This window comes from Pseudochaenichthys georgianus, chromosome 14, assembly GCF_902827115.2.
Source record: "Pseudochaenichthys georgianus chromosome 14, fPseGeo1.2, whole genome shotgun sequence".
NCBI lineage: Eukaryota > Metazoa > Chordata > Actinopteri > Perciformes > Channichthyidae > Pseudochaenichthys > Pseudochaenichthys georgianus.
This window is the reverse complement of record NC_047516.1, coordinates 23,208,309-23,231,761: the sequence shown is the minus strand read 5'-3', so window position 1 is coordinate 23,231,761 and position 23,453 is coordinate 23,208,309. Positions and strand designations below refer to the sequence as shown.

General features: G+C 41.9%; 1 protein-coding gene across 2 annotated transcripts; it reads left to right on the top strand.

Annotated features, from left to right (window-relative positions):
• The first annotated feature begins 856 nt into the window (after positions 1-856).
• On the top strand, positions 857-22,278 carry srrt (serrate RNA effector molecule homolog (Arabidopsis)). Of its 2 annotated transcripts, none has more exons than XM_034098834.2 (20): positions 857-962; positions 1,901-2,019; positions 2,252-2,380; positions 2,769-2,969; positions 3,553-3,741; positions 5,806-5,975; positions 7,303-7,547; positions 9,442-9,552; positions 9,639-9,825; positions 10,688-10,851; positions 10,940-11,001; positions 11,795-11,873; positions 13,722-13,919; positions 14,568-14,738; positions 16,203-16,356; positions 16,510-16,703; positions 19,183-19,333; positions 19,432-19,524; positions 21,781-21,880; positions 22,010-22,278. In XM_034098834.2, the coding sequence occupies exons 2-20, from the start codon at positions 1,901-1,903 to the stop codon at positions 22,083-22,085; spliced, it is 2,793 nt and encodes a 930-aa protein (XP_033954725.1). In that variant the 5' UTR covers positions 857-962; the 3' UTR covers positions 22,086-22,278. The 2 variants fall into 2 exon arrangements, with proteins under 2 accessions (XP_033954725.1, XP_033954726.1); XM_034098835.1 differs by having other exon boundaries at positions 21,781-21,891; positions 22,010-22,103.
• Positions 22,279-23,453: the final 1,175 nt, after the last annotated feature.

The window sequence follows — 23,453 nt, the reverse complement described above, 5'->3', positions numbered from 1 at the left end:
GAGCACCGATTTTCCTGTGAGCAGAGGAGGGAAATAACTAAGTTATGTACTGTATAATATTATAAAATGTTGAGATACTTGTACTTTACTTGAGTATTTCCATTGTATGCTACATTGTACTTCTACTCCACTACCATTCAGAGGTAACTTGTGTACTTTTACTCTACTATATTCATTTAATACCTTGAGTTACTTTAGAGATTTTGATTAATGATGTGAACTTTAATCAACTCTTAAATCAGACTTTAGTTCCACCTGGAGTAAATTCACAAGCTACCCTGCTGTATACAAAGTCATCAAAACTAGCTGCACCTATACCAGCTTGGATAACACTTCAATTTTCAACTTCAATTTTATAATGATCAATCATTATAAAACATATCATATATATTATTCTGAAATGGACCAATCTGCACAATGAGTTATTTTACTTTTGCTACTCTATATTTTGATGCTAATACTTTTGTACCTTTACTTGAGTAACATTTTGAATGCAAGTTTGTTTTACTTGTAACAGAGTATTCCTACACTCTGGTACTTCTACTTTTACTCAAGTACATGATCTGAGTACTTCTCCCACCTCTGCCTGTCACGATGAACAAACGGCAGATCTGCACTGTTTATATTTTAAGAAATGGTGCTGCCATGGAAACCTCATTGGGTTTAAATGTACAATACAATACAAAGAGGCTTTAATACACTCAATAAACATAGTATTTACACAAGATATAAACTCGGGACAATTGAGGTCCAAAGGTTGGATAACGAGCTTGTGACCGGACTTTAAAGATTGGAAATCAAAAGAGGAAAAGGATATCAATGAAAAAGCATGTTTCTCTCCAGTTGGCGGCGGTGATGCGCCATTTTATTGATTTCTTTTCACCGCCAACTGAAGAAGAAGTAAGCTGAAGTGGTGGAGCAGAAGAAGAACCAGACCATCATACGTTCAACTCATTTCTAAGGTATTAATGTGCAAGCTAATAGTGTATCAATAGTGGTTAAACCAACAAAACAGCAACAGTTCTCTAGTTAATATATCGGATAAATGAAAGGAGTACTGCGGATAATGGAGGAAAACGATTACTTTCTAACTAGCTAATGTAGCATGCTAGCTAACGTTAGCTAACATGCTACATCAACAACTCTCCTCTTTGTTTCACTTTGAGCCTTTATTTCCAGACGTGTTACAACTTCTTATTTCTAGTTCTTTGATAATATGGATATCCAAGGTCTACGTTGTCAGTAGCATTGTTGTTGAAACACTTTTACATAAGTGTACGCTAGCTGCCTGTCTTGAAGGCCGTCTCAGTATCCTTGTGTTCTCATCGTAGTTTCCATAATTCCCCCCACATGTTAGTTTATTAATTGATAGGGGATAATACAATTTAGCATAGTTCAAATACAGGGCATGAAACGGGTTTGCTGCACGTAGAGTTTATATCTACTTCACTTAATACACTTAGTTAATTTACAGTACAATAAGTACACAAATAAGTACAGCTCTGATTTGATCTTAGACCTCAATATTTGTTGTGAAGATTTTAAATCTGGAATTAATTTGATTGCAGAAGTGTGTTGACAGACCTGTTATGGGGATATCAATTTTAAAGTGGCTGTCATTCACCAGGCTTTTTGTCTTTTCTTTATTCACACGCGTATGAATGATAAGATCCAAGACAAATGATATTGTGAATAAAAAAAAATCACATTTGAATCCCATAACACTGGCCGAGTAATGTTTTCATTTTTTAGACTGCCAGCCTTGGTTACAAACAGGTTCCTAGTCAAATACAGTCATGAATAGTTTAGGTTGTAATTTAACTATCTTTTGTTTTCTGCTACTAACGCACATCGAGGTTAACTGTTATCCTAAAATGTGCCCTTTTCTATTTTCCTGGAGATGGGAGACAGTGATGATGAGTACGATCGCAGGAGAAGGGACAAATTCAGACGGGAGAGAAGTGACTACGACCGTTCGAGAGAGAGAGACGACAGGCGCAGGGATGACTGGAACGACCGGTAAGAATAAGATGTATAAAAGCTAGTCAATATAATACAAAGGGGCTTTATTGGCATGACCACAATTTAAACATACATGTGGCACAACAGCATAACACAAAACATACTGTACATGCGAACAACGTGCAAATAAAGTCTCTGGCAGGCCAACAACGTGCATCTAATTGGTGATAACATTTGTTTAATTTGAATGTTTCTTTAATAATAATGTCTCCCGAAATCAATATTCCAGAGAGTGGGACCGGGGCAGGGAACGACGAAGCCGTGGAGAATACCGGGATTATGACCGAGGTCGGAGAGAGAGATTCACGCCGCCCAGACACGACATGAGTCCTCAGCAGAAACGCATGAGGAGAGACTGGTGAGATTATCTGCCGTCACAAACACACACCTTTTGCAACTAGAAGCTGCTGGTGCTTATGACCCATAACTTTGACCCAGTTGATCAGTTTGCCCTCACTGAGCACAACTTTGGTCTGCTGTGTTCTCAGTGTTTTGTCTCCCTATTCCTGCCTGTTGGCTGATAGAGGTGTTATGGTGCGTTATCTTGTTATGCACTTTGTTGATTATTCTCTCAGAACCAGCTAAATACACGGTTCTGGGGGTAGACATCTTCAGAATTGGTTTGGCAACCGCTGTGTCACCTCGTGGCTCAGCACATGTCTTGTGAATTCTCCGGCCGAAGCTCTGAGTCTCCATTGCTTCAGAAGTTTCCATCACACTTATGCTCTTTCATCTGTCCATGGCAGGGATGACCATGGTGGAGATCCTTACCGTGGGGGGTACGACCTGGGATATGGGGGTGGGGGTGGAGGAGGAGGAGGAGGAGGAGGTGGAGGCGGAGGCGGCGGCGGAGGGGGAGGGGGTCCAAGCTATGGCCCACCGCAGCATTGGGGCCACCCGGACCTACACCTCATGCAGCCTCATCACGGCATCCCTATCCAGGCGAGGTGAGAAAGTTAAATGTCAAAGTCAACTTTATTGTCAATCTTTCAGTTTCTGTGTACAGACAGAGAAATCTAAATACCGTTTCCCACAATCCCAAATACAAATATATATATAAAAATATGTATATAAATTAGGGCTGCTTGATTATGGCAAAAATCATAATCTCGATTATTTGGGTCAATAATTGATATCACGATTATTAAAAACGATTATCCATTTACTTTTAAAACATCCATTTATTGAAAAAAAAAATGTGAACAGTATGTTTTTAACAGTTGATTAACCTGAACTTTAAGTTTAATTCAACTGAAAAAATAATAATTTAAAAATAAATAAATAAATAATCGTTTTATTTTGATTATGTTGTTTTCATAATTGTTGCAAGACAAAAATCGTAATTGTCATTAAAATACGATTAATTGAGCAGCCCTAATATAAATATAAATGTTATTTAAACGTCTTAAATATACCTTATTTCTTCTTTCCTGTAGTGTGTTAAACATGTGTTTGTGAATGGTCTGCAAAGGTTATAGTCCCAAAGTACCCTCCAGCTTTCTCAAAACTCCTCCAACTCTCTTCCTTCAGACTGGGTAACCTCCATGACATGGATCTGGGTCCCCCCCCTCCCATAATGAAGACCTTTAAGGAGTTCCTGTTGTCTCTGGATGATTCTGTGGAGGACACGGAGGCGGTCAAACGTTACAACGAGTACAAGATCGACTTCCGCCGGCAGCAGATGCAGGACTTCTTTTTGGCTCATAAAGATGAAGAGTGGTACGAAATCAGTTGCCTTTACTTATAATGAAAATGGATGTAGTAAAACCAAGGACAGTTCACCCTTGTACTAGGACCAGGCTCTGTATAGTTTTATTGACTCTGTCACCCTTGACGTTTATTAAAGAAGAAAATCAACCCAAATGAATCCTTTTATAGCACATATTAGGGCTGCTCGATTATGGCAAAAATCATAATCTCGATTATTTGGGTCAATAATTGTAATTGCGATTATTAAATCTTTGAAAACATCCATTTATTGGAGAAAAACATTTGAACCGTATGTTTGTAACAGTTGATTACCCTGAACTTTAAGTATAATTCAACTGAAAAACCAAAAAGAAGTAATAATAAAAAAAGAATCGTTTTATTTAGATTACGTTTTCGTAATCGTTGCAAGCCATAATTGTAATTGCGATTAAAATACGATTTAAGTGAGCAGCCCTAGCACATATTCTAACTTACTACACAGTGTTTCCGCCAGACCAGGGCTGAGAGGGCGTCCACCCAATTTTGAATTGAGCCGTCCTTATCGGTGGGCTACTATCTCTTTACATATGCACACACACACCATTTTGAATTGCGCCATCCCTAGAGATACTATAGAGAACCGCAGTGACGCGTCCTAAAACCCGGAAGTAAACTTCTTCCGGTTCCTTCGATAAAAAAGCAATGCAACTTCTCCATAGGATTTTGGAAAATAGCTTGAAATAAGGTCTTAAGACGTGATCCGTCTCTTAAATGTGTGTCAACCACAGACTATTTCAAGCTATTTTCCTAAATCCTATGGATAAATTGCATTGGTTTTTGTCGAAGGAACCGGAAGTAGTTTACTTCCTGGTTTTAGGACGCGTCACTGCGGTTCTCTATAGTATCTCTTAATGTCTCCCTGCCGACAGGGACACCCCTCCTGGCGTGGTCCTTGGAAGATGCGGCGGCGGTGGTGTTTTGTTTTTTTTCCGTCACAGGAACGCACTTTGCTGGCGGAGACAATAATCCCACCAGACTCCTTTGCCCCTCCAACAGAGGGGTGTCCTTGTCCTTTTCGTAATTTCAAGCGATAAAAACTCTTTTTTTTGTTGGGCGCCCTCGGCTCGAGTTCAGGGCGTTCCGAGCTGAATAAGAGCGCCAAATAACGGCAAGACGCCCTGGCGGAAACGCTGACGATACACAACCACAGAGCTGACGGACAGATTAGTTAAATGTATTTCGTTAGTCCACATTCATCATTTGGGTTGATTTCCCTTTTGCAAGATGTGCAGTTGTATGATGTCTGTTAATGCCTATTACACTTGTTTCACAGGTATAATGCACAATTGTTCTGTTTTGCCATAACCACTTTTTCTTCCCCTCCCACTACAAAGTTGACGACGGTTTTTGAAGATGAGAAAAAGTGGAGCTCATCAGCACGCATCGGTTGTTAGACAGCAAGGGTCCGCACTGCGCACAATGCAGTCGCTCTTAGACACAGTACCAGGGATCTCAGATAGACAGAAAATAGTCTCTTTCGTGTACCAAGATTTTTTTTTTTTCCTTTATGCTTTTTCTACGCTTTTTATATTCGGATCAAAACCCAAAACCGAATTTGTGTGTATACAGACGCACCATTGGGGTGAAGTGGAGCACATTTTCACAGAAGAGACCCCCCCTCTCTGTATTTATTTGTAAATAAACTGGCAGAAAAAAAGGTAACTGTAGTCCACTCAATGATCAACATTTTTAATGTGAAATTCTGAATGTCAATGCTTCATTTTCATAACGTCTCTGTTGTGTTTTTTCCTTAGTTTTGGTGAGTTTATCTCAAGCTTTCAAATAATGTTTAGCTTTTGTAATCATAAAGTCATGTATACTCTGAGTGACAGGGCTAGGCTGTAGAAATCTTAAATATGATGGTCTGTTTAGATTTACAACAAACCATCTGGATTTCACATTTTTGTTTTTAAATGTGCACTAAAGTTGCAAAAAAGATCCATATTATGCATCTGTTTTCTAACTTTTTCCATGTTCATCCCAATCCCCATCATTCCCTCCCAACTTTTTTGTGGACCCCGACTCTGGACACAGGTTCAGGTCCAAGTATCATCCGGATGAAGCCAGTCTACTAAAAGCCGAGGCCCAGAGCGCGCTGCACAACCGAGTGAACGTCTTCATGTTCCTGATGGAGAACAGCTGGTTTGATAACGTCTCCCTGGACATCGAACAGACCCCCACCATCATCAAGGTTCTGGATGCAGGTAAGACTGTAGTTACTGTGTGGCACCAACAAAAAGCCTCTGCCATTAGTTGTAAGCAGGCTTGGGAAAAAAACTATTACATAATCATGATACAGAAAAAGTAGCTGTATTCCCTTACAGTTGCAATAATAAAAGACATGATCAGATTGCTGTTACATTTCTAGCAGAATTACAAGGTCACACAAAATGAAAAGCATAAAATGTTGTAAAAGGATCTGATGTTATTTCTCCTTTGTTAGCTGTACTGTTCTGTGGGCTAATACTTTTAAGTGTGAAAACGCCTACTTCCTGAATCCGCTTTATGGTTTTCACTTTCTTTGCTTCATTTGCTCTGTTTATAATTCAGTAGGTGAACCTATATGTTCATAAACGAGTGTGTGAGAACTTAACTGTGTGTACTGAACTAAAACGGAGCATTTCCTGTCAGCTCAGATTTCATTTCTGCTTTTTTAAACTGTAGTATGCGCTCAGGTGTTTCATTGTTGGTGTGTAGCATGGGTCGGCAACAGGCGGCCCACGGGCCATTGTTGGCCCGCCAGCAATAATATTTGGCCCGGAAAATTAGCTTTTCCCCCGGACATTTATGAGAGAAAATCCCTAATGTCCGAGTGCAAGTGAATGCAGCACAAGACGCGAGCCTTGTAACCCCTCCCCATGGAGGAAATGTGTGATTGTCATTTGAACGGGACGGTGCAAAAAACGAGAAGCATTCGGTCTACCGTGACCGAGAAGAGACGATTCCAAACGCACTAAAGCTTTGGATCTTAATAAGTTTGTGAGCAGGGGCGGACTGGCCATCTGGAGAATCTGGAGAATCACAGAACGGCCGGTTGTCAAGGGCCGGCTCGGTTCGCTGACGGCCGGCACCGCAGCGATGTTCCCCCCCTGTTGACAGTTCACCAGCTGGCCTGCCATCTGGTGGCTCAGAAATGTTTTGGCCAAACTTACTTGCCGACCCCTGGTGTGTAGGCTAATGCCCGAGTATGATTAACGAAAGGCAGGTGTTCCTATCAATAAAATCTCTGAGAAGAGGACACATTTTTGTTACTAAATATCTATATATCCTGTTACAAGTTGACTATGTTCTGTTGTCTTACAGAATACACTTGAGTAAAAACATCTTATTAATATATCAGTTTTTCTTGTATTTGTTTGCATTGCATTTGATATTTAGGTAATCCAAAAGTAACAAAGTAATCCGGTTGCATTCACTTTTTATATTGTGTGACTCAGATTATGTTACTCATTTAATCTTTTACAGGTAACTAGTGATTGATGGGGAATACATGTTTTAAGTAACCCTCCAAACCCTCTTTCTTGCCCCCAGCTGTGATAAAGATGGAGGGAGGCACAGATCATGACCTGCGTATCCTGGACCTGCCGGCTGAAGAGGAGGAGGATAGGGAGAGGGAGAGGGAGAAGGAGAGGGAGAAGGAGAGGGAGAGGGAGAAGGAGAGGGAGAGGGAGAAGTCTGCCTCTGTCTCAGGTGGAGGCGAACCTCCCAAGAAAGAAGACCTCAAAACATCGGACGGTGACCATAAACTCTCCGTGGAGAAAGAGAAAAATGAGAAGGTAATTTGTATTCTTTGACAGTCTTCACCACACAGTAGAGTTTCCTAGGGATGGGTATTTCTAAGATGTTAACGGTACTGCTTCTCTACGTGATAGCGCTTATCATTCTGGTACCTTAACGGTAATCTTCCAGGGTGTCTGCGGGGTCTTAAAAAGTATTAAAAGTTGATAAATCAATTTAGCGAAAATGAAGGCTATTAAAAAGTATTAAACGGCATTTTCCAAGGTATTACATTTTGTAGCTTATTTTCAATAAGTATATAAATGGTCCAAAGAGGTTGTATTCTACAGTCTGCCTGAATGTAGTCATGGCGTAGGTGTGTAGTGTGATTCTGTGTAGTTTATTTATGGCATCCCGTTGGGTTTGACGTCATCTGAACCGGACATCGCACGCTCACTGCTTGATAGTGCGAAGGTCCGTTTACGCCGGTTGTTAAACAACATCGTTATGGGGAAATGCAAGTCTGCGTCCAAATGGTTGGAAGATAAGCAGGAAGGACAATCCATACTGTATATAGTCAATGTGAGGTAGAGTGTGTCGTCAAGGTAACCAGTTAGAACTCCAAGTGGCGATGAGGTCTTAAAATGTATGGAAAGGGTCTTGGAAAGGTCTTGAAAGGTTTTACATTTGACTTCAGGATTCCTGCATATACCCTGTCTTAGTGGTTCATTTTGTTTAAGGGGAAAAACTAAACAAATAAGGAACAGTAGATGGGGAAACAACAGAGCTACTAGATAGTGAGACTAAATACTGTGCATTGATCCGTCTGAAAGTTGTGCACTTTTGCCAGATGTTTCGACAAATTGCTGCTGTTTGGGCCCTTACACGAAAACACTTATTGCACATAGGTACTTTCCACAACCATCTTTTAAAAGGCTAACTACACTTTTGAACTCTCCTTTTTCTCCATCATGGTCACTACTAGCAGATCTCTCTTGGTAGTCCACTGCATGGTGTCACTTTCGGATAAACAAATGTTTTAACTAGGGATGCTCCGATCGCCAATTTTGGGGCCGATCGCCGGAATCAGTATCGGCCGAAACCGATCCGATCGAGTGGGCGGGGCCTATGGGGATCTTCCATTTAAAGTGATGTTTAAAACTCAGTTAATGCTCATTCACTGGCGCTTCCACAAACAACAACCAACATCATTATTACATTCAAATGAAGTACATTTTTCAACTTTGGAGAATAACACGGGAGAAAGCGCTCTCTCCCTCTCTCTCCCTCTCTCTCCCTCTCTCTCCCTCTCTCTCCTGACAGCCTGTCAGTATCTCATGCAGCTCACTGATCCAGTAATGAGTGACCCGACAGTGAAGAATAAACATATGTATAACTAGTTTAGCTTGTAAGAGGTTCCAGAGGTAGATAAAATATCTAAGTGTGTTAGGTCTAACTCTTAGTGTGTGTGTTGCTCCGCTCACCGGTCCGTCACAGCGGGCGGAGCTGCAGGATTTCTGCTTCACACACGTTGCATTCCGCTATTTTACTGTCTTTTTCAGACACCTTAAATACTGCCAGACCGGTGAAGCCATTTTGGCGCGCTTGTTTTGCCACAGAGAAAAGTGTCATGTATTTTACGTCATGCGATCGGCTCTCCTGATCGGCCTTTATAGAGAGCACCGATCGATCGGCAGAGAGTGAATATCGGCCGATCGATCCCTAGTTTTAACCCTATTGCAAATTTAGAAGCTGATTAAGTGAGAGAAAATGGAGCAAGATAACGTTCATGCAGCTATAATAAATATGAAATCTATTTTCTCCAGTAGCAAGACCGATAACCTTTGAGCTTATTGATACCACAGTCTTTAATATTGCAGCCCAGAGTCTTGGGTTTTGGTATCCATCCCTAGAGGTCAAGTGGTGCTGTGTTGATGACTTTGTGCCCTACAGGAGGAGAACGACTCCGCCAGCGCAGAGCGAGCAGCTGCAGCCGAAGGGGTGGAAGTGAAAGAGCAGGCAGAGAAAGAAGCAGCCAAAGAGGAAACACCTGAACCCAAGAAAGTGAGTGTTGCTTCCAAAACTGAATTGAATAACAAGCGACAGAAATGAACCAAATGAAACTGACTGCTGTCATTTTCATTCATCAGCCAAGAAGAAAGAGGAAGCGCAGCGGAGACAGCGACGACGAAGGCACCGCCTCGGACAGCGACTCTGACTCAGATTCAGACTCTAACTCCAACTGCTCTGATAAACCTGTGAAGAAGAAGGAGGAGGATGAGGAGGAGGAGGCGGAGGACAAGGATGAGGAGGAAGAGGAGGAGGAGGAGGGTGAAGGTGAGTGATAGAGAATTATTGAACTAGTCCGTCTATTAATTCTCCACTTCTGTCCTTGCCATAATGTTATATGGCCTTGGATGCCTTATTGTATAAGGATTAGCTTCGCCTGTTTTCTCAGGCTCTCGTCAGTATCTTTAAGAGTAGGGATGGGTATCGTTAAGGTTTTAATGGTACTGCTACTTTTATCGATACCGCTTATCGATCCGTTTTTTTAACGGTACTTTTATCGGTTCTTTTGGAGAGAAAAAAACAAGGTAAATTAACAAAAAAAAAATGTGAACAAAACTAACATTGCTTTTTATTTTATAATAATAATTCATAATATTTCACATCAAAAGAAACAACAGTGTTTTAACAAATCGTACTAAATAATCTGATGACAGAACTGTAAACAGAATAGCTGAAACTTTAACAAACTAAATAACTCTGTTTCCTCTAATCATTAACCCATGTTTGTATCATGTAGTTAACTCGGTGTGTTGCTGCTAGCATACAGAACACCTGACGTGGAAACGTTACTCGTGGACGGAGCTACAGAGCTACTAGAAAGACAGTGGAACCCGGTGCATTCCTCCGTCTGAATCTGGAGCACTTTTGCTAAATGTTTAGACAAATTGCTCGTGTTACCGCCCTTACATGCTAAACTCTTATTGCGCTTTAGGTAACGAGCATTGTCCACATCGAGAAGGGTAAAGTGTAACCACACCTCGGAGCGCGCTCTCTCCGCCATCTCCTCCGTGTGTGTGTGAACTGCCCCTCCCCCTCACACACAGACGGGAGAGAGATCTCTCGTCTGGATTGAAAAGATGTTCTCAGTATTTGTTCACACTTATTTTCTCTCTCCCGGCTGATGATGAAGAGGAGAAACCGGAGAAGAAGGAGAAAAAAGAGAACGCTGACGAGGACAACAAGGAGGAAAAGAAACCCAAAGACGACTCTCCGAGGCCACGGCCGCTCCACAGAACCTGCTCTCTGTTCATGAGGAGCATCGCTCCCACCATCTCCAAGGCTGAGATCATCGCTGTGAGTTAGTGACCCGGTGGATGTGGAATCACTAACTTACTTTGTACCTTTTGTTTCAACTCAATATTCTTTCCTGTTCTTCTCTTAGCTTTGCCGGCGTTACCCTGGCTTTCTGCGCGTTTGCTTGTCTGACCCTCATCCAGAGCGCAGGTTGGTCACAAGAAGATATTGTTTATTGTCATCATCCTTGGGTATAACAAAAGTTCGTAGGCTTCTCTCAAAGCAGTAAAAACAAAGGACAACTACATAAAAGCAGGGATAAACGCAGCAGCAGTAGCAGCGGGATTATTGTGGGGGAAACTTCTGAAGCAATTGGAGTCAGGACTCGGAGACACGAGGAGAGCTGGAGCTGTGATGGCAAACACTGACGGCTTATTTGGAGCTTCGGCCGGAGAATTCACAAGACATGTCACGAGCCACGATCTGACCACACGGTAGAGATGCCACAATCAATTCTGAAACACCTCCTGTGGCTCCAGGCTTTAACTAGTTCAGAGTGTAATATCAACATTCTTCAATAGAGAGACTAAACAGCTGAGGGACACTGAATCACAGTTGTTGTCGCGTATGGCTCGGGGTCAACTACACCCCGAGAAGGATGTGTTCCAGGTGTCCCACAACAACAACTATCTCTGACCGAGAGTTGCCCGGTCATAAACTGGTAACAACAACAACTTGCTTGGGCAGCCCCTCCTTAAGGGAGATGGTGGCTGTCCAAGGCTGGGCTCTACGTCAGAGGGCGAAGGAGGAGGACATGCAGGGCAAATGATTCCCCAACAATGATCTATTAGGTAGAATACATTTAATGTAAATGCACATATTTACAAATTCCACTTTCTTTCTTATTTCTTACTTTAAATTACTTGTTTATCTCACATTGTCTGAAGCAACAGACTTCAGGTTATTACATACAATTATCTAAATGAAATCTGTGCCATTGCAGGTTTTTCAGACGTTGCTGGGTGACTTTTGACCGCAGCGTCAACATCAAAGAGGTTTGCTGGAACCTGCAGAACATTCGAGTAAGTGTGCCACGTTACTTATATGCAATATGCAGCATAGTGTGTGTTACAGAGCTCTCCGTAGAGAGTGTTTGTGTTGAATGATTTGCAGTTTCATTATCTATATATCCCTGTTTTATGGTTTTTGTGAGTGAATCAGGGCTGTATTCAAATTCAAAGGTGTTATTGTCATATGCACACAGCTACAGTGTAGAAATGGCAATGGAAATCTTCTGACCTGAGCTCATCCAGCAATCCAACATATATAATAAAATACAAAATAAAAACTAGTGCAAAAACTCTATAGAGAGGCGAAGTCCCTCCCTCTCTGGTGGAACTCCATGGGACCTTATTTCGTAAAAAGTATGCATTGAAGTCAATGGAGAGAGAAAGATTATCTTTCGATCCCGTTTGAATTGTGCCACGAATTACACATATGATGTTTGTCAATTTTAAAAGATAATTTTCAAGTCAAAAAAATAAAAATGTGTCGTAAAACTGTGAAGTTACACTTTGTTTGTGTGAAACCGCTCAATGAACTACATCGCCCGTCTCGCACCGCACACCAAGACGGCCGTCACGTTGAAACATCTCACTTCTTTCTTTCAGAATGAGGCGAAAAGTATTAAAAGAAGAGAATGTTGAGAGCTGTGCACACACACAAGGGGAGTTAGTCGGTTCCTAAGAGCCAGCATGCGGGACCGGGACTCTGGGATTTGTAGTCTTTCTAGTTGCGTATTTTTCATAGTCTTATATTTCAACAGTTTTACGACAAACTGTGACTTTTTTGACATGGAAATGATTTTAAGATTGACAAACATCATATGTGTAATTCATGGCACAATTCAAACGGGATCGAAAGATACGTTTTCTCTCTCCATTGACTTAGGTCAGGTGGGAATAAGGTCCCATGGAGGTCCCCGGATGTAGATGGGCGGGACTTCACCTCTCTATATACATGTCAGTAGAATATGGGATATGTACAAGAACAGAATATGAAATTAAATAATGTAAATTAAGAACAAATTAAAATACGGTTTATTGCGGTGATAACTATTTATATAAATTAGTAGCAAGGTGACAACAGGAATGTTTATCGGGGCACTTAACAGAGTTCAGCTGTTTAGCAGTCTTAGGGCCTCTGGGATAAAACTGTCCCTGAGTGGTGGTTTTTGTGCGGATACAGTAGCTTTTATATTAAGAAATCTTCATTTAAACGTATCTCCAGGGTGTCTGTGGGGTCTTAAAAAGTATTAAAAGTTGATAAATGAATTTAGTGAAAATTAAGGCTATTAAAAAGTATTAAAGGGCATTTCCCAAGGTGTTACATTTTGTAGCTTGTTTTCAATAAGTATATAAATTGTGCAAAGAGGTTGTGTTCTACAGTCTGCCTGAATGTAATCACTGCGTAGGTGTGTAGTGTGATTCTGTGTCGTTTATTGATGGCATCCCGTTGGGTTTGACGTCATCTGAACAGGACATCGCGCGCTCACTGCTTGATAGCGCGAAGGTCCGTTTACGCCGGTTGTTAAACAACATCGTTATGGGGAAATGCAAGTTTGCGTCCAAATGGTTGGAAGATAAGGAGGAAGGACGATCAATACTGCATATAGTCAATGTGAGGTAGAGTGTGTCGCCAAGGTAACCGGTTAAAACTCCAAGTGGCGATGAGGTCTTAAAATGTATGGGAAAGGTCTTAAAAAGGGTCTTAAAAGGTCTTCCATCTGACTTCAGGGTTCCTGCGTATACCCTGATCTTTGAGAGTCGCTATTATAGTTTTTCCTTAGGTCTTACCTTTTCTGTAGTGTGGGATCTCCTCAATGGCAGGAGAGGTTGTTTAAACTCTGCTTCACTCTCTTCCCTTCACAGGTGCGAGACTGTGAACTCGCCCCGGGGGTGAACAGGGACCTGGCCCGCCGGGTGCGTAATGTGAACGGCATCACTCAGCACAAACAGGTGCTGCGCAACGACATCAAGCTCGCCGCCAAGCTCATTCACTCCCTGGACGAGAAGGGAGACCTGTGGAGCATCAAGTCTCAGGAGGAGAGGCACAGAGAGAGCGCAGAGGTGCAGCACTCATCCTACGTTACAATTCAAACACATCGTTCCCAAATGATCTTGTCGTGGATCCGATGTAACACTCGCAACATTAAAGAATAAAACTAAACTAATCAATAGAACACAGATGGCTGACGTCACATAATGATATTGCTGTACAGCATTATAAGGCAAGTTTATTTATAAAGCACCTTTCAACACAAGGCCATTCAAAGGGCTTTGCAAAAATGAAAGACATTAGGAAACATATTATAAAATGGCATTACCTCTTGACAAAGCAGTCTATAGCGTAATGTCCCTTGAGCCTAAGGGAATCTCAGAGCTTATATGCGGCTCAAAACTATATGCGTAGTTGAACACTATTGTATTGCATTTTCTGTCTCCTCGGTCTTTAAACAATCCGGTTCCATGACACTTTTCACCGCTAATACCTTATGTGGAGGCACTAATGCACATTCTCAAAATATTGAAACTAGAAGATTGACACTAAAGTTGACTTAGACGAGAGAACTCTTTGCTACGGAAATAGGTATGCCTCCTTTTGAAACTAAATTGATACTTACCAGTGTGGCTTGAAACACAGGATTTATGTAAACCGATTACACAATCTCTCCGTAACTGAATTATTAACTTATGTTTGGTTTGTGGTTCTGATAGTTGGCGGCCCAGAACCCCATCCTGAAGAACATCACTGACTACCTGATCGAGGAGGTGAGCGCGGAGGAGGAGGAGCTGCTGGGCTCCGGCAGTGGGATGGAGTCAGAGGAGAGTAGCAAGGAGGGGAACCCTACAGAGACCACCGTGGAGAGGGACGACAAACTCGCCAAGGTTTGACTCTCGCAGTTATTAACTTGCTTTTATTCCAATCCCTATCCCTTTATAAAGTGCTGCAGTGATGACGCATTTTTGTAGGCCGACCCGGAAGTAAGCTGCGCATGGGTTCCCTCGAAAGCAATGGGAATTCTCTGTAGGATTTTTGAAATATTGTAAAAAAATAAGATCTGTCGAAAACATCCGTTTGATAAATGCTCATTTTGTTCAGCCGGATAATATCCACATGTCTACCCTACTTTTATCATTTTCAAATCGATAAGATTTATGATTAGAAAATTATAAAAGTAGGGTCATTTACAGGGTGTCCGCGGGGTCTTAAAAAGTATTAAAAGTTGATAAATCAATTTAGCAAAAATGAAGGCTATTAAAAAGTATTAAACGGTAAATTCATCGTTTGTAACTTGTATCAATATTCCAATTACTTGTATGTAGACTATTCTGCACTATTTCTATTATATTCTATTTTATTTACTTGCACTATTTTATCCGCTTTATTGTGTTGCACTGTTGGAGCCTGTGACCTAAGATTTACATTGTCATCTCTCCACTGTAGCGCTATGCACACATGACCATAAAAGCCTTGGATCTTGAATCTCGTAATGCTACAAACAAACTCCATCACGGTTGCGGATCAGCACCGCTAAGCTAAATGCGTCTAATATTTGGCATAAAGACGTTAAGACCAGAGTTAACCGAATATTTTCCGTCTATGGCGGATTTCTTTTAACAATGACGGAAAAATCTGAAAGCAGTACGTCGGATTAGAACAAACTCATAACAGCGCCACAGTTTCCCGAGGCTCCGGTGTTATGCCGTGTTATGCATGCCCGCCCAAAAGGAAATTATACAGTTTCCAAACCTAACTTTGCCAAACAGATCATTGAAATGTCTGAGTATTTGCTTAATACTGTGCGCGATCCTGCAGTGGGCATGCATGACACGGCGCTAACAGTCCCCCGTTGACAGTTCACGAGTGTGCTCTCTCCAACCCCCCCCCCCGTCAGAGTTGTGTACAGGCCGACGGGTAATAATGGATTTTGACGGAAATGTTACGATCCTGCCCGGCACAGGCAGCGAAAAAGTCTAGCACAACCTCTGGTTAAGACGTTTATTTACTCACGTTTTTATGACTCATTAAAACTTTGGTTATTGACCAGTGGGGTTTATACTGATGTGGATTATGTTGTAAAACGAAATGAGACAATCTTGTTCAGCTTGTGTTCATCACAGAGCTTAATTCAGGTTTCTAAACACAAACCAAAAAAATTGTGACTTCAAGAAGAAGGATTCGGAAGTTGTTAAATGCTAACTCATTTCCAGGTTTTAAGACGTATTCCTTCACCACTCGATTGAAAGCAGATTTTGTAACTTGATGTCCATCGTTCAGAAGGCTGACTAAAACTGGCTGACTTGGCATTCAGTTTTTGAGCTGTAACTTTGACATCTCCCTCGTTCCAGGTGTTGGATCGTCTGGTCTTATATCTTCGTATTGTGCATTCAATCGACTACTACAACACCTGTGAGTACCCCAGTGAGGACGAAATGCCCAACCGCTGTGGCATGATCCATGTTCGAGGACCCATCCCTCCCAACCGCGTCACACAAGGAGAAGGTCAGTGTGTTTCACCTCTTTGCACACACTTGTGATTCTGTTGGCTTTGAAACACTAATTATTTCACTAGCTTAACATTTGCTATGTTTGGAAGACCGTTTTGTTTCCACATTATCTTTCCCGCAGTTTACTAACTACTTCAACATCCCACAGTTCAACAGTGGCAGAAGATGATGGAGGAGAAGCTGAGTCCTTTGGTCGGTTCAAAAGAAGTCCTGTCGGAGGATGAGGCCGGGAAGATGGGACGCAAGGATCCTGAAGAGGAGGTGGAGAAGTTTGTGAACGCCAACACTCAGGAGCTGGGGAAGGACAAGTGGCTCTGCCCACTGAGTGGAAAGAAATTTAAGGTAAGTGGTTGTAAAACAAAATAATCAGGACAGCATTTGATGTTGTTTTGTAGGGATGTAACAATACCAAAAACTCACGGTACGATAATATCGCGATAACAAATCCATGGTTCGATATTTATCGCGATATTGAAAAATACTTTTGTTTCTTTTCTTTATTAAATAATAAATCTGGTTTGTACAGCATTTTATTAGGATAGTGGTATTTTAAAGGGTCAACAATATAATAATCAGACCCTGCAATAGAATAAATCAAGTTTCACTTTAGTTTTTCAAGTAACTCAACTCGGCATCATCAAGGTTTAGACCCTCCAGAAAAACGCGGGCAAAAATCCTTGATTATGCGATCAAACATGCGGTTTATGTGATTTTATGCAGTGAAATTGCGGGAAGTTGCGAAATATGCGGGAAAAATAAATATTGGGCTCTTATTTATTTATTCTCTCTCACACACAACCTGCCACTAACGTTAAACCCCTTTACTATTCAATTAAACACATTCAATGTTTATTTATTGTAAAAGCAATTGGGCTATTTGAGACACACACACACACACACACACACACACACACACACACACACACACACACACACACACACACACACACACACACACACACACACACACACACACACACACACAGTTCTCCGCCTCATTCTGTTTTCATTTACTTGTTCGTTATCTGACCAGCTTCAATCTTGTAGGCTTCTCACCTCGTTTCTTGTAGCCCTCGAAAGGGTTTTGGAGGTCGATGCCTCGGTGAACCTGAGTTGTTTGGCTTTCTTGTCCTGCAGCAGCAGAAAACATTTTCGAATGTTTGAATGAATCAAAGTGGGTCCTCACCGTGGATGTTCTCTTACGGCCCCTACACACGGCGGCGTGCGTTGCCGCTTGGCGGTGGGCGTATCTTGAGCTTGGGGAGTCAACGCGAGCAGCCCGACCAACAACCAACCACATGAATGTCCCGCCCCGGACATACAAAGCAAAGCATTCATGCTACATCCATGCTGGCTAAATATACTGTCTATGCTTGCTAGCTGTCCATTCAAACGAAATACACTGGATGTAAACTCCCCAAACAAGCGAAAACCTACCAGTTTCCCCCACTGTCTCTGCCACCTCCCCCATGCCTGGCTCCTCCGGTTTGTATCCCTGTATGTAAAGAGGGACTGGTCATAGAGTACCGGGTGATTCCCTACCGCCACGATCATTTTCTCCTCCTTTTGTTGACATATGGGAAATAACTGCGGTCTGGCTCTCCCAACATACACCCGGTTTGATTGGCTAGCACTTGTACTGTCAGATTTACATACGAGGGATTTGATTGGCTGACGCCTCCGTCGAGGCGGCAAAAGTAGAACATTGCTCTACTTTTGCAGCGAGCACCTCGAGAGAAGCTACGCTTTGCTCCCACAATGCAGTTCGGCGAATCGTGACGTCACCCCATTCAAAGTGAATGGGCAGAAGCGGCAACGCACGCCGCCGTGTGTAGGGGCCGTTATGCTCCAACACACAGTTGCACGGGGTGCAGAATAGTTTCCCCCCACTTTCGTGCAAGACATCGGGGAACTGCTTTGCCCGGTCTTTAGCAGAAATGTTCGTCGGTAAATGAGATGGATTCGATTTTTTCATCTTGGTGTTTTCTCTCTCGTGTGAGCTCCACACGTTCACTCTATGGTGTTGTTTACCTTCTGTGATGCGCGAGTTGATGACGTCGCGTCATCATCATCACTTCACGTCAAGACGAGTTCACTTTTTTTTCTCAACTTTGTGTGGAAAAATGCGGGGATTATTCGGCCTTTTGATAAATATGCGCCTTTTAAAAAATCTGCGCCATTTTGCTGATTATGCGGTAAATTCTGCGATCGCAGAATCGCGTTTCTCTGGAGGGTCTAAAGGTTATCTTTTAGGAATATGAGCATGTCCACCTTTCCAGGTAGAAGCTGGGATTTTTGGGCGTTTACAATACCCCCTGCTGTGGAAAAAACTCTTGCTTGGTACTGATGTTGCTGGGACGGAGAGATATGCTTTAGCCATGGGTGACAGCAGTGGGTCAAACTGTGCATTGTCTCTCCACCACTTCAACAACAATACAGTTGTTGCCAAGAAGGTGAGGCTTATTGACAGGGCGAGATATACATATACTGTTGGTACTTCAATGTCTCTAGGTATGTACATGTAGCCCTGTAAGTACGATGTCCTTTTGTGTTATCTGTTGTTTTATGTTCATGTTGTAACCTACTTGCTGCCATGTTGGACAGGTCTCCCTTGAAAAATGGGACGACCTGGTTAAATAAAGGTTTTTAAAAAATAAAAATGTGTCAGTCTCACGACGGTATCGAGACATTTGTTTATCGCGATATTCGATATATCGTCACACCCCTATTGTTTTGACTTAATCTTCAAAGGTTTGGCATGTTTTTATGCTGTGTTTTCGTTGCACGTGACACTAAGACCTTTTGCAAAATTCCTTTCCAGGGCCCCGAGTTTGTACGAAAGCACATCCTGAACAAACACGGGGACAAAATTGAAGAAGTGAAAAAGGAAGTGGTGTTCTTCAACAACTTCCTGATGGATGCTAAGAGACCGTCGCTGCCAGAGATGAAGCTTCCGCCTCTTCCAGGCCCAGGTAGACGCAACCATTTCAATCTAAGCAACAAATCAGATCAAGGATATCGTATTTTGTCCACAACTATTTGAACCTTTTTTTCTCTTGTTGTCCGACAGGTTTGCTTTCTCCCAGCATGCCTTTCCCTCCTCAAGGTCCTCAGGGTCCGATGGGCTTCGGTCAGCCTCGTCCTCCACTGATGGGCTATGGTGGTATGTGCTTTTCCAGTATAGTGAGCATATGTCTGTCACTAAAACCACTGCTCTTTTAGATGACTTTGTAAACCTTATTCTCAGTGGAGAGTTATTAAGTTAATGAACTCCAGTATGTGGAGGGAATTCTTAAGAGAAACTGATAAATGATTCGTGGACAAAGTTTGTCTTTTGTTATATGTGACCTGCTCTATCGAAATCAGTCGCATTGACCCGGAGATACATTCTGAGTTGTATACACTGCTGGAAAGAGGAGATTCCTAGCTATCTAATGATATCAGGATTGTTGTTGTACTCCAAATATTAAGCGAAATATGTCACATTATATAATGACTCATCACTTTGAGAAAAAGGCCTTCAAAGTTTCCTCTCCTCTGGAATCCATCGATCTGATTGATTATTAGCGGCTAGCAAATGATCAAAATACTACGGAGGGAAGATATTTTCGTTTGGAGGGGAAGCTCGCGAGTGAGTGAGTGAGTGAGTGTGTGTGTGTGTGTGTGCGTGTGCGTGTGCGTGTGCGTGTGTGTGTGTGTGTGTGTGTGTGTGTGTGTGTGTGTGTGTGTGTGTGTGTGTGTGTGTGTGTGTGTGTGTGTGTGTGTGTGTGTGTGTGTGTGTGTGTGTGTGTGTGTGTGTGTGTGTGTGTGTGTGTGTGTGTGTGTGTGTGTGTGTGTGTGTGTGTGTGTGTGTGTGTGTGTGTGTGTGTGTGTGTGTGTGTGTGTGTAATTTTGCGTATTGTGTTAGTTTCCCGGGGAAAACACTCACGAGAAACACCGGCTGTTGTTGTGCCTGCTGTGACGTTAAATTACTCCGTTCTCCGCTTGTATTTATGCCGAAGCTTCAAACATGTATTCATCGTGTGATTTTGGTAATAAAAGTTTCATATTCTGAAAGCCAAGACTTTGTTTGTTTAAAATCAAACCAAACACCCGAACCCCAAAAAAATTGTTTTTTACGTAAATCCACATTTATTTTGAAATGAGCCGTTGCGTCTTCCGACTGATTTCGATAGAGCGGGTCACAAATTTAATACATGAATACAGAAAGTCAATATACAAGTGAAATCGATCTCAAATGCAGGAACAGAGCGACTTCATCCTCAAAGGAGAAAATGGCTTTGAATCCAGAACACAGCTTCCAGTCACACGACATAGAGTGCCACAGTGACTAAAACCCGGAAGTAAGTTAGCATTTTACCACTTCCTGTTCCCTCGTCTCAGAGCCAATGGGATCTCTCCATCGGGTTTAGGAAAATAGCTGGAAATAAGGTCTGTGGTTGAGACACATTGAAGAGACGGATCACGTTTTGTTCTACGACATTAAATCCATCAGCAGTGACCCCGCTGGTGATTTCTGAAGAGTTTACGTGTCTGAAAAACGATGGTTGTTACCAAGTGGCTGAATAGGACTACAGAAGTTGTTGAGGCCGTTACACGTCATTACGCCGAACACGTAAACACTCCTCTGAGTGTGTTTGCCCTGTTCTGCTTGAAAGCAAGTCCCTGCCTCCTGCAGACTGTTCAAACAAACGCTTCAACTTGAACCATTTAGAATCTGTAGTTTGAATATGGATCTTAAGTTGGCGTGACGTTGAAGCAGCGACCCTGCTGTAGTTCCTTTATAGCATAACGTTAGCATTTTGCTTCTGGCGACTAGATTTATGATTTAAAAATGATAAAAGTAGGATCGACATGTGGAGACTATCCGGCTGAACAAAACGTGATCCGTCTCTTAAATGTGTTTCAACCACAGACCTTATTTCAGCTATTTTCCTAAACCCTAAGGAGAAATTGCATTGCTTTATGTGGAAGGAACCGGAAGGAGTTTACTTCCGGGTTTTAGGACGCGGCACTCTATCGTAGAGAATAGCCAACCCTTAAATCCCTGAGGCATCATCTAAACATCCCCACCACCCCTCGTCCTTAATCATTTGCAAATCCCCCTCTTACACTTCCTTTGCCCTCCTGAAATGTAAATCATTAACATATGTCTCTGTTAAACACATACAAGACTACAAATACAATTTAACAGTGTAAAAGTAAATCTGAGTATAAGACTATATGTTTTAAATGATTATATGATCATTTTACACAACAAGGTACACATTAAGTACACATTGGAGGTACTTTACTTGAGTATTTTCTTTCTGTTGATGCAATACTTTGACTTGTAATGGAGTATTTTTACAGTGTAGTATTATTTTTAACTTAAGTAAAGGATCTCAACACTTTATCCATCAATGTTTATTTTCACCAGGTGCCCCTCCCTACCCCCCCAACCAGTTCGGAGGTGGAAGAGGAAACTACGACAACTTCCGAGGACAAGGTGGCTACCTGGGCAAGCCACGCAACCTCAGGTGAGACTTCTGTACGTCTGATCTTTATTTTTGTTTTTTCTCCTGCTGTTGGAAGTATTTTGAACCTCTTGTTGTATTCTCATTTCCATTCTTCTTCTTCTTCTTCTTTCCTGGGCTCACCCTCGTCAGGATGTCTCGCGGTGATCCACGAAACATCGTTGAATACCGCGACCTGGACGCCCCGGATGATATGGACTTCTTTTAGGATGTCCCTACGTTACCAGTCTTCGCTCTTTACCAGTGTTGTGTTCTTCTTGCTTTTTGTGGTCAATTTGATTCTTTCCTTTCCCTTTTAATATTTAGTTTTTTAATTATTGTGCAACAAGAACAAACTCCTGCTGTAAACTGGCTTCTAAATAAAGTTGTGTTCAAGTATTAATAAGATGAAACCCTCTATATTTGTCACACATGCACACTACACTGCACACACTGAAAACTAACCTGCATTTACAAAACCATTTCACCCATCCGAGTACTATTAGCATTAGCAGCCTAGTATAGCAGCTCTCATACAGCGCCAGGGTAGCAGTGTGGGGGTTTGGTGCCTTGCTCAAGGGCACCACAGGTGAACTGGGACCGCTTTTAAGTGCCAGTCCAAACTACTTACTTTGGTCTGTTTGAGACTTGAACCGGCAACCCTCCAGTTACTAGCGAAGTCCCTACAGACTGAGCTTCTGCTGCCTAATTAATATGTATTTAATTTTTTATCAAATAACTAAGAGAGAAATGCAAAAGCAACTAAAGCATTCCTCAGGAAATGTTTGAAATCTGAAAACTAGGTAAGCATGAATACAAACTGTGCTTATTGGCTAATAATATTCAGATGATTACATTTTGCAAGCATTAATTTTGGTTATCAATTGATCTAATTTCAACAAGATGTAAATGATTTCTCCGTTGCATGTCGCCAGACCCCAAAGCCTTCTGGGTAGTGAAAGTGAAGCCGATGTGAAGAACGGTCGCCCTCTGCATGCATGCTGGCCCTTTTCTCTGCACAGCTGCTAAATAACTGCAGAGGCCTTGCAGTGGTGCGAGAAATATTCAGTATTCAATACGGCCAAGTGCTCATTCTGTAGTGGGTCCTGATTGTACTATATGTAAGTCACAGCTGCAGCACAGACGGTCTCATTTAGTTGGGTTCTCATCTACAAAATACATGAAATATACCAGGATGCTCGTCTTTAGCAAGCATGCAAACACTTATTCATTGAATTTATTGTTTCACACTCAAAGAAAGTTCCTGGTAGAGATTTTTAGAAATACTAACATAAACTACGCATTCTGGTACACTCTGAGAAGAAAATAAATAAATCTACTACCCGACATATTAATCATATTTTATGCCATTGTTTGTTTTTCACTTTGTTCTGACAGCTTGCTGCTCCACACAGAGAGAAGAGCAAAGGGGAGATAGTCTGTGACTTACTTTAAATTGTGGATAAGGGTAGATAGCTCCCATTGTTCTGTGATCATCAAACCGGGGGTCATATTTCATTATGTGTTCATTTCTATCTGAAGTTGTACCCAGGGATGTATAAAGAGTAGTTCTACCGCAGAGTTATTCTCTGTGGGG

Coding starts and splice junctions, on each gene's coding strand:
- srrt (XM_034098834.2), top strand. CDS start 1,901: ATGGGAGACAGTGATGATGAGTACGATCGCAGGAGAAGGGACAAATTC. Junction 10,852..10,939: donor CCAAGGCTGAGATCATCGCT/GTGAGTTAGTGA, acceptor TTCTTCTCTTAG/CTTTGCCGGCGTTACCCTGG. Junction 19,334..19,431: donor TCCGCCTCTTCCAGGCCCAG/GTAGACGCAACC, acceptor GTTGTCCGACAG/GTTTGCTTTCTCCCAGCATG.